The sequence below is a fragment of the Eubalaena glacialis genome, chromosome 4 (genome assembly GCF_028564815.1).
Source record: "Eubalaena glacialis isolate mEubGla1 chromosome 4, mEubGla1.1.hap2.+ XY, whole genome shotgun sequence".
In the NCBI taxonomy this organism is placed as follows: domain Eukaryota; kingdom Metazoa; phylum Chordata; class Mammalia; order Artiodactyla; family Balaenidae; genus Eubalaena; species Eubalaena glacialis.
Window position 1 is genome coordinate 38,468,837 of NC_083719.1, and position 18,196 is coordinate 38,487,032.

Sequence of the window (18,196 nt, forward strand, 5' to 3'; positions counted from 1 at the left end):
AGTTCACCCTTTGGAGAAGTCTATTGGGTAAAGCCTCACATATCCACACATAAATATTTGTATATTCATGCACAGGGCAGACAGCTGTATTTGAAGCATAAATAAACCCAAAGTAAGACATCAGGAGCTAGATACCAGTTCCAGGAGTGATTAGTGGTCTCTGGGGCTCTCATTTTAAGGATGCCAGATGAGCAGTTTGCTCAGTTGTTAGGAAACACTTAGGTGGATTAAGCAACTAGGGTTCACTTCATGAATTACTTTTTCCTGTACCCAAGACTCTGCTTGAATTAGCTTGAGAAACTATAGCCCCTTCAAGGGTAAGTATTTGACCATTAACCCAAAGTCAATGTGATTACTGCATGAGACTAAATACTATGTGGCTTGTCTAATTCGCTTTATACCTTTCAGGATCAGTTCAATAAAATACAGAACCCATAACCAAGGTTTTACACCAGAGGTCAGCAAACGATAGCCTGCAGCCCACAGGCCAAATCCAGCCTGCTGCCAGTTTTTGTAAATAAAAATTTATTGGAACACAGCTACACTCACTCGTTTACTTATTGTCTATGGCCACTTTCACGTAATAACAGCAGAGGTGAGTAGTTGTGACAGAGACTGAATGGCCCACAAAGCCTAAAATATTTACTATCCGGACCTTTAAAGAGTGTCGATCTCTGTTTTACACTAAAACACAGAGTTCAGTGGGAAGCTTATTTGAAATGTGTTTTTCTTCAGGAGTTTTAGTTACCTATTAAAATTAAGGTTCAGGTGACTCAGTAACTAAACACAAGAGATACCCCTTTTTTCATGAATGATATCTGTGTATTTTATGGATGTAAAGGGAAATTTTCTTTAAAATAAGAAAAAAAGAGAAAGAGGCAGATGTAAAACTAAAGGCTATTTCTCTGTTTAACATCATACTAAAATTAAAATTCCATCCATGAAATGAACCAAAACTTATACTTAGATTCTCTGCATATACTAAACAAATTACTTTGGGAATGTTGTTATATCTGGACAAAATGGTATCCAAATTGATCAGACATAAAAAGTACACAAATGAAACTAACACACAGGCAGTCAGTTTGTAAGGGGTGTTAACGGTCGCCATCGTCGTAAAGCCAGACCCAAACTGCAACCGTAACAAGCTGTCGTCACAAAGGCAAAAATTTGTTAAGCAGTGGTGAGACCCCTAATGTGGTACATATTCAAAACTTCACGATGAGATGTCTATTCGCACAGTGATCTCACAGCCAAGCAAAGTGCAGCTATCAGGACTTGAGGATGTAGCAAATCATTTCTGTGACAATGGAAAGTGACCTTAGAGTGTGGCTGCCACGTTTATGTTATACTGGTTATCGTTCAAGAGCGGCTGCACAGCCATGCTTCTATTGCAACGTAGATCGTGCAGTGATGTGGCGGGTGCTTCCAGCAAAAAGGCTCCAAAGTAGAAGACGAACACTGTAAAATGGTAAGCAAAATCCAGGAAGTTCCAGCCGGCATTAATCTGAGTCACCACGCCAGAGAGGAACACGCCCAGGAAGAGGAGGGAATAGATGAAAGCCGTCACGGACACGAACATGACCCATCCTTGCAGCAGAGGTAGAGGAGCATTGGAGGAGGCGACCAGAATCCACACGAGTCCCCCAAACACCTGCTAGTGTTGGAGGGTCTCCTGCAGAGGCGGGGGGTGGCTGTGTCTCACCGCGGGGACAAGGACACTGGCAGCAGAAGTTCTGGGAAGTACTCCTTGGCGTGAGCCCTCCCAGAGTCCGCCATTAGCCCCACCAAAGAGCCCGGGTAGGCTCCACTGCTGGGTCACCTCAGGCCAAACAACCAACCTCAAATGTGTTGATATTTATGCATTATGTTCTCTAGCTTTATTTACCATGCTTGTAAGAATGTTTGTTTTTCAATAAACTATCTCTTAGTTCTGTTTTTTTTTTTTTTTTTTTCGGTCTGGTGGAGGAGTACCCTCCTGTGTGTGGTGATGTCAATTCATGTTTAATGATATTCCATCCACTAGGCTTCATGTCATATAACCCACTATCCTCACAAGCACCTACCAACAGTGTGCTTCATTCCTCAAGATGTAAATAAACCTTTGCCTTGTTTTTTGTTTTTTTAAAAAAATTTATTTATTTATTTATTTTTGGCTGTGTTGGGTCTTCGTTTCTGTGCGAGGGCTTTCTCTAGTTGCGGCGAGTGGGTGCCACTCTTCATCGCGGTGCGCGGGCCTCTCACTGTTGCGGCCTCTCTTGTTGTGGAGCACAGGCTCCAGACGCGCAGGCTCAGTAGTTGTGGCTCACGGGCCCAGTTGCTCTGCGGCATGTGGGATCTTCCCAGACCAGGGCTCGAACCCGTGTCCCCTGCATTGGCAGGCGGATTGTTAACCACTGCGCCACCAGGGAAGCCCTCTTAGTTCTGTTGATCATCATTTCTGATATTTGGTTATTATTGCTTCTGTTACTCTTGTCATTTTCTATATTATTAGTGTCTGCTTTTACTTTTGGTATTTCTTGCTCTATGTTCCCTTGGCTTACTACATTTCTAACTGTTTGAGACAATTGCTAAGTTTATTTATTCTCAGTTGGTCTTATCTTTTAATTATGAATATAAAATTATACATTTCTATTCAAATATTAATTTAGGACCACCAGTTGAAACATAAAGTGCCTTTTCTGTTCATTAATTTTAAATATTTAAAAATCTCCGTTGTTATTTATTTAGCAATGTGTTATTTAGCAATATGTTATTTCATTTCCAAAATTATTGTGTTTTATTAGATATCTTTGGTTGCTGGTTTCTAATTTTATTTATTTTGACTAGAGAGTTATGGACTGTTTAATGTTATTCTTTTGAATCTCTTAAAACTTTTGATCAAACTATTGATTCATTTTTATAAAGGCTGAAAATATGTGCTTAAAAATATACATTCTTTATTGGGTGAATAGATCTCTAAAATATCTATGGACTAAAAAGTATTAATCAAGTTTGGGCATTTGAAGACCTGCTTTTTGTCTGCTTAATCTATCAGTTTCTTAATTAGTTGCTTAAAATATCCTACCATACTTGTAGATTTGATATTTTTCCTCTGTAATTATATCAGTCTTGCTTTATATATTGCAAAGTTCTGGTTCGGTGCGCACAAGTTTCAATTGTCATATTTTGGTTGATTTTTCATTTTATCATTATGAAATTTCCCTTTGTCACTTTGAATGCATTCCATCTTCTGGCTTCACAGATGGTTCCAACTTCTGATTCCCCACTGTACATGGGGCTTGCAGACTTGACTTCTCTCTCTCTGCAGGTGCTGAGGCCTTAGCCGCTGCGGATTTTTTAGGTGACAGTCACTGCACAGGTCTAATGGCTTCAAATATGGCTTATTGCTATATGTCTCTTTTCTGTTTCTGGCAGCTAGACATCTACACACTTTACTTTCTTGTTCTGATATTAAAAATTCTATATCTATATCTATACCATTTTCTACATATCTATTAATTTTTCTGTTTTGTGTGTGTGTATATATATATATATATATATACACATACACATTTTATACATACACACATATATGTTACATAGCAGGAAGAGATGCATATATGTATGTGTAATGTATACAGAGATTCTGCACACAAGAATTGGTGTATTAACATGCACTCCTTCTGCCATCTTGACCTTGAAGTCTATCTAATCTTTTCTTAAATAGAAAATGTGATTAATTGGCATTTCCATTCAACTTCTTGAACTTCAAATGCATTTCTTTCATTTGGAATTAATTTTCCTGAGCAGTTTAGTGAATACCTCATTGCTTTCCTATGAAAGTTGCCCAAAAGATTTCAATATAAGTTGCTAATGACTACTTAGTCCTTTCACTAGAAATGCAAAGCTCCCCTTGAGTGATACTACTGACGTATTTCTCTAAACGCCTTGTTAAATGCTTACTGCTTTTAGAAATGGTACCTGGGCTGATGCCCAAGCTTACATTAAGAAGGGAATGATATTAATGTGCCCTTTAAAAAAGCATCTTTTATAGCCTAGCAGGAAGAAAAATCACTTTACTCTCATAATTTGCTTTATGCATTGCTGTTATCATTGCTAATTACAGTATCCCAAAAAAGCATTTATTTATTAAGTCTCTTCGGTTTAGTTTCCTCAATTAGTAAAATTTATTTTCCTCTCTCAGTAAAATTTCTTTCTCCCTATTTAAATTTTTATATAATTTGATTGGATAAAGAATATAGATGGATGATCAAAATAACTAATGATAGAGAGATTGGTTAAGTTAATACTTTATTTGTTTTCTTTTATCATTCTATTCAGACTTAAAAATTCCAGATCTCTTTCCTTTCTAAAAGTAAAAAAGGCTTAAGGAGTTCTAAATCTCATTTAGCCAGACACATCCACTTATGTCTTTAACAATTTAGAATGTGTTTTGACAGATTTTCTTCCTTTCTTTGCTGTCTGTATTATAATTTATGGTTTCATTGCACAGCAGTTAAATATTATAGTCATTTTCAGGAAGAGAAGAAAAGTTACCATAAGCTAGCTACCTTTATACTATCATACCTGAATCATTTAGAAAATTTTAGGAATCTATCCAACTGCATTTCTCATAAAACAATAAAACACTCCCATGTCTGTATGCTGTGCAGTGCCAAGACTTAACATCTGTGTAGCTCAGAAAATTGAGATAACTAAGTAAAACAAAAGAAATTAAATAAAGCACATTTTGCAGTACCATTGTGACCATGCAACTTCAACAAAGCCTATGAAAGCAAATTTTGTTCAACTGCAATTTCTTACGTAACATTTTCCAGCATTTTACATAATATAATATGAATTAAAGATAAAGTAGATCTTTAAAATATAAGCCAAAAAAAGCTGATTGATTGTCAATGACTGCTAATTATAGTAGATTGTCAATGACTGCTAATTGATTGTCAATGACTGCTAATTATAAAAAAGATACAATTCAGGACTTCCCTGGTGGCGCAGTGGTTAAGAATCCGCCTGCCAATTCAGGGAACACGGGTTCGAGCCCTGGTCCGGGAAGATCCCACATGCCACGGAGCAACTAAGCCAGCGAGCCACAACTACTGAGCCTACATGCTGCAAGTACTGAAGCCTGCACGCCTAGAGCCGGTGCTCCACAACAAGAGAAGCCACCGCAATGAGAAACCAGTGCACCGCAACAAAGAGTAGCCCCCGCTCACCGCAACTAGAGAAAAAAGCCCATGTGCAGCGACGGAGACCCAAGGCGGCCAAACATGAAATAAATAAATAAAATAAATTTATAAAAAAAAAAGATACAAGTCATTTTCTCATCAAGATTAGAATTGTTATCCCAAATATGACTGAAGTTACGATTTTTAAAAGGGTAAAATGAAATAATTTATTTAAGATTAATTATAGAATTATTGTAATAGCATAGCTTGCTTTTACAGTATTTTGAATCAGATTTACACACATTTAAAAAGCGGTTTTATATGGGAATATATGTATATCTATAGCTGATTCACTTTGTTATAAAGCAGAAACTAACACACCATTGTAAAGCAATTATACTCCAATAAAGATGTTAAAATAAATAAATTGGCTTCCCTGGTGGCGCAGTGGTTGAGAATCTGCCTGCCAATGCAGGAGACACGGGTTCGGGCCCTGGTCTGGGAAGATCCCACATGCCATGGAGCAACTGGGCCCGTGAGCCACAACTACTGAGCCTGCACGTCTGGAGCCTTTGCTCCGCAACAAGAGAGGCCGCGATAGTGAGAGGCCCGCGCACCGCGATGAAGAGTGGCCCCCGCTTGTCACAACTAGAGAAAGCCCTCGCACAGAAACGAAGACCCAACACAGCCAAAAATAAATAAATAAATAAATATATTTTTAAAAAAATTAAATAAATAAATAATAAATAAATAAATAATTAAAAAGGGGTTTTGTGGTTCAATTTACTAGATAATTTCGGTTATAAATCAGAAAAATCTTTTCTTTAGCATGTGTCCCTTCTGACATTTGACCTTGAAGTCTATCTAATCTTTTCTTCAGCAAAACAAAGTTATTAGTTGGCATTACCATTAAAAATACCTGATGAACTGGCTATTAGTCTACTGGTTTTTCTGATATTTTTGTTTTTGTCTTGGCTTGATTATCTTAATATATTCTCTTGAGAAAATTGTTTCTTCATGTATGCTTTCAAATTTATAGACATGTATTTATTTATTATGTTCTCTTATAATCTTTAAAATGTTTAATATAGCTTTAGTTTATGTCCCAGTTTTCATTTTCAGCAAAAATGGTTATTATCATTTGCAATGTACAATAAAAATAATTACTTTGGTCATATATTAGAACATATTAGTCTCTTCCAATTGTATCATTGACTCTCTTTGATCTTGAAATTTTAACAGTTTCTGACATTTTTTTATTATAAAATGTGTTTATTGAAATTATTTTCCTATGTATTGAATGCTTTAAGAGCTTCAAATGAAAAGATTTGATAATAAAGCAGTTTCACTTTTGATTCATCAAAAGTGTGGATTTCCTCCCAGATGAGTAAAATTTCTGAATGCATTGCTTGTTTTTATAAGTAATCATTTTCCTTTATAACAATGTATTTATAATTGCTTGAAAATATCATGGTGTTATTTTCTTCACTGGATTTCCCAATTTCCAAATGGTTTTCTTTTGACATCTATAACTGCAATGACTCATGAAACTCCCTCCATAACAGGATATAATTGTTCAGTGGGTAAGAAGACTCAAAGTGAGATAGTGGGTCAAGGATTAAGGGGAGAAAATGAGCATATCTTTAAGCCCAGAGCTCCACAGAACAGTTCTGAAAATCTAACTGTATCCACGGTTTTTGGCTCAATGGGAAAATGACACAAGGAAAGTGCCTACAGAATGAATAAAAAGGAGGAGAACAAAAAGAAGGAAGAAGAAGAAGAAGGGGAAGATAGAAAGGTAATTGGTGATTCCATTTAAATTCCTTAAATTATATTACAGAATTTCTTTCAGTTGTTCAGGCTGTGTCTTCGAATGAATGCAATCCTAGCTTTGACAAAAAGATAGCTTTGTAATTTACAAGTAAAGGGAAAGACATCATGCTTCGCCTATTCCAATTATTTTCAGCATTAAGAATAGGCAGCACAGAGACTGTGGCAAATGTGGAAGCCATTATGCACTAAATAGGCTTTGCCACTGAGCTTTTACTTTGCTTTATTTTTTGATAATAGAGAAGCTGCTGGCTAGTGCCATACACACACACACACACACACACATATATATTTGAATGCAAACGAAGAGATGCCTTTGAATTTGAAACAAAGAATAGTCCTGACATTGTGAAAGACTACTCATTTTATGCTTTTGTAACTACTGTCAAGTAAGCATTTGAAACACTTTGCAATCTCAACATATTATTAAATAGTCAGGTTGATGCAGCATATTTTAAAATAGTTTGACATTTCTAACGATTTGGACTTGAGCTTTAGGCTTTAACACAAATTACTTGGACGTTGAAGTGATCTATGCTCATCTTCCAATACAGTGTCTACAACAGTTGTTTAAAAATATAAATGTTATTTCACTTCCCAGCTTAAATCCTCTAATAGTTCACCAAGGCCTAATTCCTTAACAAAACATTAATAGTGCCTGAAAGAAGAGTCCAGGCACACGGTTCCCCACTACTCCCTACGTGCCAGCCACAATAATCATGTTCTAGTTCTTCCGAAGTTCCATAATCCACAGGTCCTAAGCACCTTGGAGTTGCCTGCTTTTCGCTGAAATGTGGAATGTGTCCACCATCCTTCCAGCTAACTCTTGCTTCATGTGTGAACTCAAAATTTACTCCCTGGACCCCCAGATTAGAGCAATTCCCTCTGTCAAATGCTCATCTAGGTCCCAATATTTTCTTTTATACCATTTGTCACAGCTTAACATTGAGCGAAGATAAAATTAACAACCACTGTTATATATTACACTATAAGGTCTATGAGTAAAAATGGACCTTATCAATTTTATTCACCATTTTATCCTCACAACCTAGCACTGTACTTTGGATCAAGTAGGAGGTGCTCAAGAAATATTTCTGACTGAATGCATGAATACACGGCATGATAGTTGTAGCTTTTAAAATATATGTTGATGAAAATATATTACAATCACAAATAAATAGAACTTCCATCATTTTGTAATTTATATAGGTGAATTCAGGTATTTTCAAGAGTCCTACCGTGTTCACAGTGGACATAAGGTTAATTTTTCTGAAAATTGTGGCAACACGTTTCCTTTCTGTGTTCTTTTCTCTCCACCATACTTAGAAATTTTAAGTTACACGAGAAAATATATATGAGAATATGTGGTAGTATCTTAGTTTTACTCCCCTGAAAGTAAACCCTGAAAAAGGAATTCAAGTGTAAACAGTTTAGATAGGAGATGACCTCAGGAAACACTGGTAGCAGAGTGAGAAAGTGAAACAGGGAATGGAGACAAATTTAATAGCATAAAAATGTGATAACAACACAGTAACAAGGGTGTGTTATTAAGCAAGTTACTACTTTGGGCTTTGGGACCCATTGTAGAACATGCACCTCAGCTTTATCCCAACTGAGGGGCAAGGGACCTGGGGTATTTAAATACTATCTCCTATCAGTTGTGGTTGAAAGATGTTCCCAAGGGATGTAAATTTACCAGGACTTCCAGCCAGCTAGCATGCACCAGCATAGCAGCCTCCAACTGCCAGAGAAAACCCACAAAGAAATGTACGTGCTGTTCTTGGAAGTCTACTGGCGTGTACTACAAGGCTAAGAACCTGGGGGACATGGCAGGGCACAGAGTTTGCTTACAGTAGGCTTCATAAATATTTCTCAGTACACTATGCTATATTTTGATGATTCCAAAGACTGAGGGGGTCTATAATCTTGTTTTAATCCTGATATTCCTGAATTGTGTTAAAAATTCTTGGTGGTCCATTTTTAAATATAACAATAAAGAACATGACAGGAATGGACAGGTGTAGATGATAGCAAATGGCATTGCTAAACCTATACAGAAGCAAGTAGCCTTTAAAAATACTTGGGGAAAGGAATTAGCACAGTATTTGAAGGCTTAATCTAAAATGATTATAAAAATGCTTCCAAACATGTGTGAATACAATTTGAAAAATAATTTGGCAAACAGTAGACCATTTCTTTTCTGTTCTTTTTTACCTCACATGTTGAAGTTGACCAAACTTGCTCTCCAAGTGGAAGCAAACAGAGAAAGATAAATAAACATATGGGTCCTAAGGAGACAAAAAAGAGCTGAAATGGAAGAACATCAAAATATAGATATTGGTCATCTTGTGGTGTTTTCACATAAATCTGATAGACTTTGGAATTATTGTATTGGAGTTACTCTTAGACATTTTACATGATACCATTACCTTTCCACCCTAAAAATAAACTACCAAAAGAGACTGTGTATGAATGAATATTATATTGTATAGTGAAATAAAATATTGAATTTATCTTGTGATTTTAAATAAAATACAATATTTTATATATATTTATTAGTCTCACAATATCTCTAGATAATAAATACTGTCACTTATCTGAAAAAAAGATTTGGAAACAATGCCACACAGTAAAAAAACCTTTCTGATTATTAAAGAGAATACGATAGTATCCAAATTTACAAGGGTATATCTATAATGAAAATAATTACTGTAAACAATACTTTCAGTTGTCATAGTGCTCTCATATTCATTGTTTCAACTAATCCTCAAAACATTCCATTTTAAAGGTAGGAAACTAAGTCTGACACTAGACATCTAATTATGATGTCTCCCATCTTCAAAAAAAAAAAAAAAAGCCATTGGATTGGACCTACCTCAGTTTCCCCCCAATAAATCCACCAATCATGTCTCCTTCTCCATTCATCTTCTCCTCCTTTAAAGTAGAATAAAGGAACTGACCCTCTTCCTGTTGAAGACCAGTCCTTTCACTGGCACTCTGAATCAACTTGTTTTTTGCCTTCTTAGGAAACTGACACTACCAACTATCCTTCTTGCCTCAGCCATATCAGCTTTTAAATATCTTCATGTCTTTTCCATATTTAAAACCAGGCAAAACAAAGGCAAACAAAACAGAAAACCTCGCCCCTAAATCCCTCTCTATCTACCCTTTCACAGCCAAGCTCTTCTAATAAGTTGTCCATATTCGCTTTCGTTTCCTTCACACCCATTCACTCCTCACTCCCCATTCTCTCCCTCATCAAATGATTAACCTGACAGGTTTTTTTCAACTTCATCGTACTTAATCTCCTTGTAACTTTTGTACTTGTTGACCACTTCTTCCTTCCCTTGGCTTCATTAGTACTATTCGTTCCCAGTCTTCTTCTCATATTCTGCCTGCAACTACTCAATTTCTTTGTCAAGTTTATCCTCCTTTACCCACACATGAAGTACTTCAAGGCTAGTACTTTCTTTCTCCTCTATTTTATCAAAGCGGAGAAGATTGTGTCTGGGGAACTTGTAACTAAAGATAGAGGTTTAAGTAATTCAGACAATAGTGACTCTTCAGTTGTGAAGACATTAATTATATGAGACAGTCTATGGACTTCCAATGTGCCTGAGTTTTGTAGACAACACATTAGAAGAAATTGAAAAACTGACTGCCATCTGTTTTTCTTTTTCTTTTTTTTTTTAACTGTAAACCATTCTAGAAACATTAGTAGCTACATTTAGAAAAAACCTTATATTTAAGAAAGCTCTAGTTCATGGGAAGAGATATTACCTTTCTCTCTTTCTTTCTGGGACTGGCCATATTAGACACAGTCTGACATCTTACATTTCCCCAAATGGACTACTTTTACAATGAAATGCTGCTGCAGTGACACGATCCAGCTGCACTCCTCACCGTGTGTAAAGGAACAATCTTAGTCTCACTTTACTTTATTGCTGACTACTCTGGAGATGCTCCTCGACAGATCAAATCACAGTTATTCTTTATCCTTGCCCTTGAATTCCAAAATGTAAATCAAATTCATGTATATTACCTGTGTCACCTACGGCTGCTTTACAAGCACAGCATGATTGCTTGTAAGTACAGATTGCAGGTACAAACACAACTGAAATCAGTATCATTTATTTTTCTGAGGCTATTAAGAACACTGAACAGGTGAATTGCTGCTGTGAGTATTTTTCTATGCTAGAATGTATGCAGATATCACTGCTATCCTTTTGTTTTATTCCTTACCAAATAGGCTTGAAATGCAGGTTATTGTCGTAGGATACTGGTTCATTTTTACGAGAGTTTCACCATAATATTAGATATTTACAGAACTTGAGGACTAGTGATATATTAAGACATTTCCTCACAAGTATTGGCTGGTGCTAAACTTGACAATAAATGATATGTTAATAAAATGCATGATCTGAAGAGTTTGCTAAACTTTAACAAAATATTATTTATATGAAGAATAATACACAGAGATACATACTTTATGCTGCCTGTTTTACACATATAATGGACTGGGAAAATATTTAACAAATATTAATGTTTATAATATTTATAATAAGGCTAGAAGTGAAAAATTTTAGCATACCAAACTTCCAGAAAGGCTTTTATAATTCTTACTGAGAAAAGATGATGATAAACTTTCACAAATGTAATCACTTAATGTAATCCCTTAAACTAGACATTCTTGATCTATTCTACTAAGTTTTGCTGACAGTATTATTTCTTATTATTATGGTTATTTTGTTTGCACATTATCAGTAAAGTGTAGAATCAGCTAAAGATGTTAACTATGATTTTTTTCAAGACTGTAGATCTTAGATTTATGAGTCTCATTAATCTCAATGTCAGCAATCCATAACATTCTAGATTTTTTGTCTAAGTTTTCTAGTTAAATGTTTATTTATATATCCTGTGCTGCTACACAGTCTTAATAATTAAAATTTTAACTGCCCTGAATAATGGTATTCTGAATAATAATATTAGAAATATTATTAAATATTCTAATTAAATTCCAATAAATATTCTAATAAAATTAGAAATGTAACTGCCCTGAATAATGTTATTCCACACTGAGTTACCTTAATTTGACTATGCTATCACCCAACTGCTAGTTACATAGTTTGTTTCAATTTATTTATTTGTTTGTTTTTCTGTATTTGGAAACACTAAAATGATTAATTTCCAGCAAATAATTGTTTACAAGATTTGCAAATAACTGTTTCAAAGATTTATTTGAATTTAAAGTACATTTTTTAAAACAATCAACTCTGAGATATAATTTATATATAATAAAGTGCACGTTTTAATTATAAAGACCAATGAGTTTTGACAAATGTACACTTTTATATAACCACCAATACAGATATAGAAAATTTTCATCAGCACAGAGACTTTCTTTGAGCTCCTTTGCAGCCAATCCCACCCTCCCCCCAACTTCCCATCCCAAGGCCACTTACCAGCTTTCTATCATCTTATATTAGTTTGGCCTGTCCTAGAACGAAGTATAAATTAATCATACAGTAGTTATTCTCGTGTCTGGCTTTTTTGGTTCAGTATAATATTTTTGAGATTTATCCATGTTGTCATCTGTCTTGGTAGTTTGTTCCTCTTTATTGGTAGGTAGTATTCCGTTGTATGAATTTGTTCATTCATTCATGTGTTGAAAGACATTTGGGTTGTTTCCAATTTGGGGAGATAATGAATAAAACTGCAATCAACATCTTGTACAAGTCTTTTGTGGACATAGATTTTTATTTCTCCAGGATAAATACTTATTCTGGAATTTCTGGAGTGTAGGTATCTTTAATTTTGTAAGAAATTACTGAACCATTTTCCAAAGTAATTGTACCATTTTACATCCAGCTGGTATGAGCATTCCAGTTGCTCCACATTCTTAACAACATGTCACTTTTTCTAGTTCTTGTAGTACTACAGGACAGTGAGACCTCACAAATTTATGTCTTGGAGACCACAGGATTTCTGTGATCAGAAGACAACAAAAATAAGAGAGTTTTAAACTGTGAGATTGCAAGGTAATGCCATGTCTTTCGATTTCTGGATTTGATTACTCAGTAACATACTCATGTAAGAGAATTAACTGGAAAGAGCATTTTCCTTGCGTCTGAGACTTCCTCAGACTCAAAGCCCTCGCATCAGCTCAGAGGTTCAAAAACGTTTGGCAGGTGTCTCTTACTCAAAGCAAAGATTGTCCTTGTTCTGGAGGCTTGCTCCTCCACCTATCTTGTCCCCAGCCTCAGCAACTGCACAAGGTAAAAGTGTTCTCTGTCTCTTGTTCACCTGTGAAGAGTTTATCTCTCTGGACAGTTTAGTTCTAGATTTATTTGTACCAAATAGGATTTTCACAAAATAGTGGTTTTCAACAAACGCATCAGTTTTCAGTTTATTGGGTAACTTGTGTCAGTAGGAGTGAAGGTCTTTCACGTTCTTTTACATCCTAACCATAAGCAGAGCTCTTACAAAAAAAAAAAATTTTTTTTTTTTTGCTAATTTGAATGATTTCCTAAGGATATATTCCAAGAAGAACATTATTAAGTCAAGAATAATAAATGTTTTTGTAACGATTGCCAAAAAGAATGATAATATGATGAGGGTACTATTTGTCAAAAGAAATCCTATGTTCCTTTTTCCACAAAGAGTGTTACTCCACAGAGTAGAAACAGGACTCATTGAATTTTATTGCATTTATTCTGTTACAATATTTGTATATTGTTTTCAAACTTATCTGCATGATATACTCTCCCCTTACCCATTGATCGTTTATTGAACACTCATTTATTCCAAGAGCAATCTTACGACCTTTCCCCCACTTTTGCAAGCCAAATGAAATAAATGAGAATAGCTGCTAGTGGGTACGGGGTTTCTTTTTGGAGTAATTAAAATTTTCTAAACTTGATTGTGGTGATGTTTGTACAACTCTGAATATAATAAAAATCATTGAATTATATATTTTAAATAGATGAATTATATGGTATGTGAATGTTATCACAATAAATCTATTATCTAAAAAATGAAATAAGGGAAGGAAATGTGAATGTCAGTAAAGCTTCTATGTCTCCAACAACTGAATTCTCACCCAACTGAAAACCGAAATCAATTTTATGGGGCAACTTCCTAGCACATTGAAAAAAGAAAGAAAATAATCAGATCTATCAGAACATCATCACAATAAATACAATAGAATGTACTAAATTTTTGTTTGATGCCAGATACTGAGCTAAACATTTTAAATGACTTCTCTTATTTAATTTTTATATCAACTCCAAGAAGTTACTATTATTTATGATACTTTTTGTAGGTGAGAAAACTGATATTTAGATCAAAAAAAAGTAACTGAAAGAGCTAGAGCTCAAATCCTAGGTTCGTCTGATTTAATTGTTTTAATCTGTTGCTTCCCAACATTAGAGCATAAGATTCCACTGCTGTTGGCTAAAAAATCTGCACATGCAGAGACCCACACTCAGAGTCACTCAAAGGCCAAAAAAGTAGTATGGACACATCACAGCCTACTCTGCTAAAAACCCAGATCCAGGAATCCTAAAAGCCTAAATTGAGAAATCCTAAATTCTTCGGAGATTAACTGGAAAGCAGGGGGTGCCAATAGATCTTACACTTAACAGGTATGCTCCTGTTCAACATCAGTTTAAAACCTCATTGATCCTGTGTCCAGCCACAATAACAATACTTTAGGTTCTATGACACTTTATAGTCAATGAAGAGATATGGTAATGGTTAAGATAACTTATGACCAGCCTTTTGAGAATTATTGAATATAAGTTTTGCAAGAAATCTTTGAAATTTTATTTTATAGGTAAGGATACAATTCCCAGAGAAGCTAAGACAATTTTCCAAGGTAAAGCAATTTTTTGGAAAGAAAGTCAGGGAACTATCTCAGGTGTTTTGAGCCAGGGTCCAAGAATTCTTTTACCACATTGTATTGGTTATTACTGATTAATAAGTGTTAGTTCCCTTTTTTCTCTCCAGTCCTTTGTGAATGCCCAAACACTGGGCCAATAATCATTTGCAATACTGCTTCCATGGTCTCTAGTATAGTCTGCTCTCTGACTGCAAACTCTGGAAATAAACTTGGCATTATCCCAGACTCTGCTCCTGCCAAGTCCAGTTTCATCAGAGAGTAATAAAGAACAACAATACACATTTTTACTTTAATGTTCAAAGAACACTTCTGGATCATTGAATTTTGGACAGCATTTCATCTGTGGGATGCATATTATTCTAATTACAACAAGTTTACCTTATAAAAAAGAACACCTGCTTTTTCAGGGCAACATCCCCTAAACAATATCGAATTGAATAAAATTAAATTTTGCTTGCACTTAATAGTAGTTAGGAAAGGATGCAAAAGAAGCAAGGAATTCTATTTGCCACTAGGGAAAGCACTGGATGGTTAGAGAACTTTATGGAAGGAACATTTTAGAATTTTTTACTGTGTGCCTTTGTACCATGTGCATTCAATAAAAAAAAAAAAGAAATAATAGCATGTAAAAATTCTTCAGTGTTGACATTCTAACAATGAACTACTCCTTTTAGAAATACAATTAAACAGTCAGTAACTGAGGTTTGCTTTATACATAGTAAGTTTTCCAGCTAACTAAAGCTTTCAGCTCCAAGGTGCATCACTGTGTATATTTCACTATTCCTTCTATAAGTATAAATTCTATATAAGGCTGCTGTGTTTGCCAGGCATGGGACTAACCCTGTGATACAACAGAGGACATGGTCCATGCCCTTATGGTGTTTTTATAGTGTTAGAAGGATCATTACTAAAGACATCTCATTTTTGCCTCTTTAAACCAAGGGTAATCTATGCACATCCGTGTAGTCTTAATGACTTTTGATGAACATCCGTTATTGAAATAAAGCACTAGGACTGTATTTTAGACTTTGTATCTCTTCCTTCTTAAATAGAAGGCTGTCAACCTCTATGGCACTGAGGGTGTCCAAATTTACCAAATTTCTAGTATTTTTCATTTTTATAGTTTTTAATCTTCGATGAGAGGTAAAACCAGATAAGTAGACTTGTCAAAAATTGTATGCTCAATAAATGAGACTCTGAAATATGTCCCTGTAAAGTACCTGGCCACTTAAGGGGACTCTAGGAAACTTCCTCAGTGATTTTAGGAGAACCTTGGGTTCGTGTATTTGCTAAAATTTAGAGCTCCCCATAAATTATATTACCAACTGTTAACTCCATTCTCTTTGTGAGGTTAGCAGAAGGGAAAATTGGTAACTGGGCCGCTTTGACTGCCATAACAAAATACCATAGACCTGGTGGCTTAAACAACAGAAATTTATTTTCTCACAGTTCCAGCAGGGTTAATTTCTAGTGAGAACTTTCTTCCTGGCTTGCAGATGCCACCTTCTAGCTGTGTCCTCACATGGCAGAGAAAGAACAAGCTCTCTGGTGTCTCCTCTTGTAAGTACACTAATCCTATTGTATAATGGGGGGGGGGGGGCACGAATATTCAGCCCACAGCAGATGGTTAAACTAAATAATCATCTTTATTTTTCATATCATTTTATTTGTGTATAACTTATTTTATTATATTATTAATTAATCATATTACTATTATTATATTAGATAGTGATGTGTATGGAAATTCTCCTGAGACATCTATTTTAGTGTTATTTGGTTGAGTATCAATTTGTAGTTAAACTCAGAAATAGCATCTATTCTTTGAATATCTCAAAAGAGGATATCAAAGTACTATGGCCTGTAGTTAATTTGTAGACTCAAGGCTTTTGGTTTTCATTAAATATTTTGTTAAGGCTATAGACATCTGTTAGTTCAGAAATAACCTTTACTATTATCAAACACGTATGTCTCTCAAGGTCAGAGTAAAAACTGTGTTAAACATTTTTGTTGTGAGATTGATATTACTGCTTGATGAGGGGAATGAAAGAGCAAAATTCACTGATCAAATTTGTTTTTCAGTACAGTCTCCAAATAAGAATGAGGCTTGGTTGCTAAAAAGCTTTCCCCTGGGGTTTTCTTTAAAGGGTTATAATGTTAATTTTCAATGACTGTCCTTAATACAGTAGTTGTGAAACCAATTAAGTGTAATGATCCTTCATCTGGAAATTTCTCAGACTTCATCTAATGGATCTTTAAATTGTTTGTACAGATCATGGGTCAGTGAATTAAGCTAGTGGCTTTGTTCTTGGTAGTGGTGTGAAATGGGACAGTACAATAAACAGAAAACACTATGGCTTTTCTTCATAGGAAAGTAAATATACGTTATGAATATTTTTCATTTATACATTACAGTGAAACCACTAGTCCCTTCCTTCCAGCATGACTATGAAATGCTTGTCTTCAATCAACAGACAGCTGGGTGTACAACATTTGCTAAACTAGCTGAGTACTTACAGTACTTCCTAAACTGAAATGTGTAAATGACCAGTTGAGGATAATGTTAAACTGCTCTTTCTAACTTTTAGGTCCAGTAGGTGTAGGGTGGTCCAATAGGTGTTGCCTGAAATTCTGCAGTTCTAGGAGTGATACTGACGTTGCTGGCCCAGACCATACTTTGAATAACAAGGCTCCAAAAGGCTCAAGGCACAGTCATTTCTCTTAAAAACTTACAAAACGTGAACTGATAAAAATAACATTACTATCCTACTCTCTATGGGTGCGTTGAGGATTGATGAGATTACATATGTCAAGCAACTGGCACAAGATAGTTCAAAAATGATAAAACCTATTAGTTGAATAAATAAGAGACATTGTCTATTATGCTTAATTTTACGTAGCTTTATTTACCTAAGGCAGAGAATTTGGAGGACTTGTTATGGCAGCATGGGCATGTTGATATAAGTTTGTTAGAAACAGTAAACTCTAGAGATGTGGGACTTGATTTCCAAAGTGGGAGTAAACTCATCAGTGGCTTCCAGTCACGGTGATGACAAAGTAAAAGCAGTAATTTCATCTGGCAAAATTAAAGTTTTGGAAACCAGTGTGGATGTTTTCGCAGTAATATAGATGTGACTTGATGAGGGCATGTGGGTAATGGTGGAAGTAATGAAAAGGGTGGAAGAGAGACCAGTGTTTATTGATTGCCTACTCTCAGTCAGGCAGCATGCTTTCTGTTACACTGGTTGCATGTCAAAACCATCTGGGAGGCTTTCAAATGTGTGCACACACCCAGGTCTCA

General features: G+C 35.3%; 1 protein-coding gene across 1 annotated transcript; it reads right to left on the minus strand.

Annotated features, from left to right (window-relative positions):
• Positions 1-1,080: 1,080 nt before the first annotated feature.
• Positions 1,081-10,200, minus strand: LOC133090505 (protein MAL2-like). Its single transcript, XM_061188941.1, has 3 exons — positions 10,165-10,200; positions 1,329-1,654; positions 1,081-1,171 (listed from the first exon to the last, which is right to left on the minus strand). The coding sequence occupies exons 1-3, from the start codon at positions 10,198-10,200 to the stop codon at positions 1,081-1,083; spliced, it is 453 nt and encodes a 150-aa protein (XP_061044924.1).
• Positions 10,201-18,196: the final 7,996 nt, after the last annotated feature.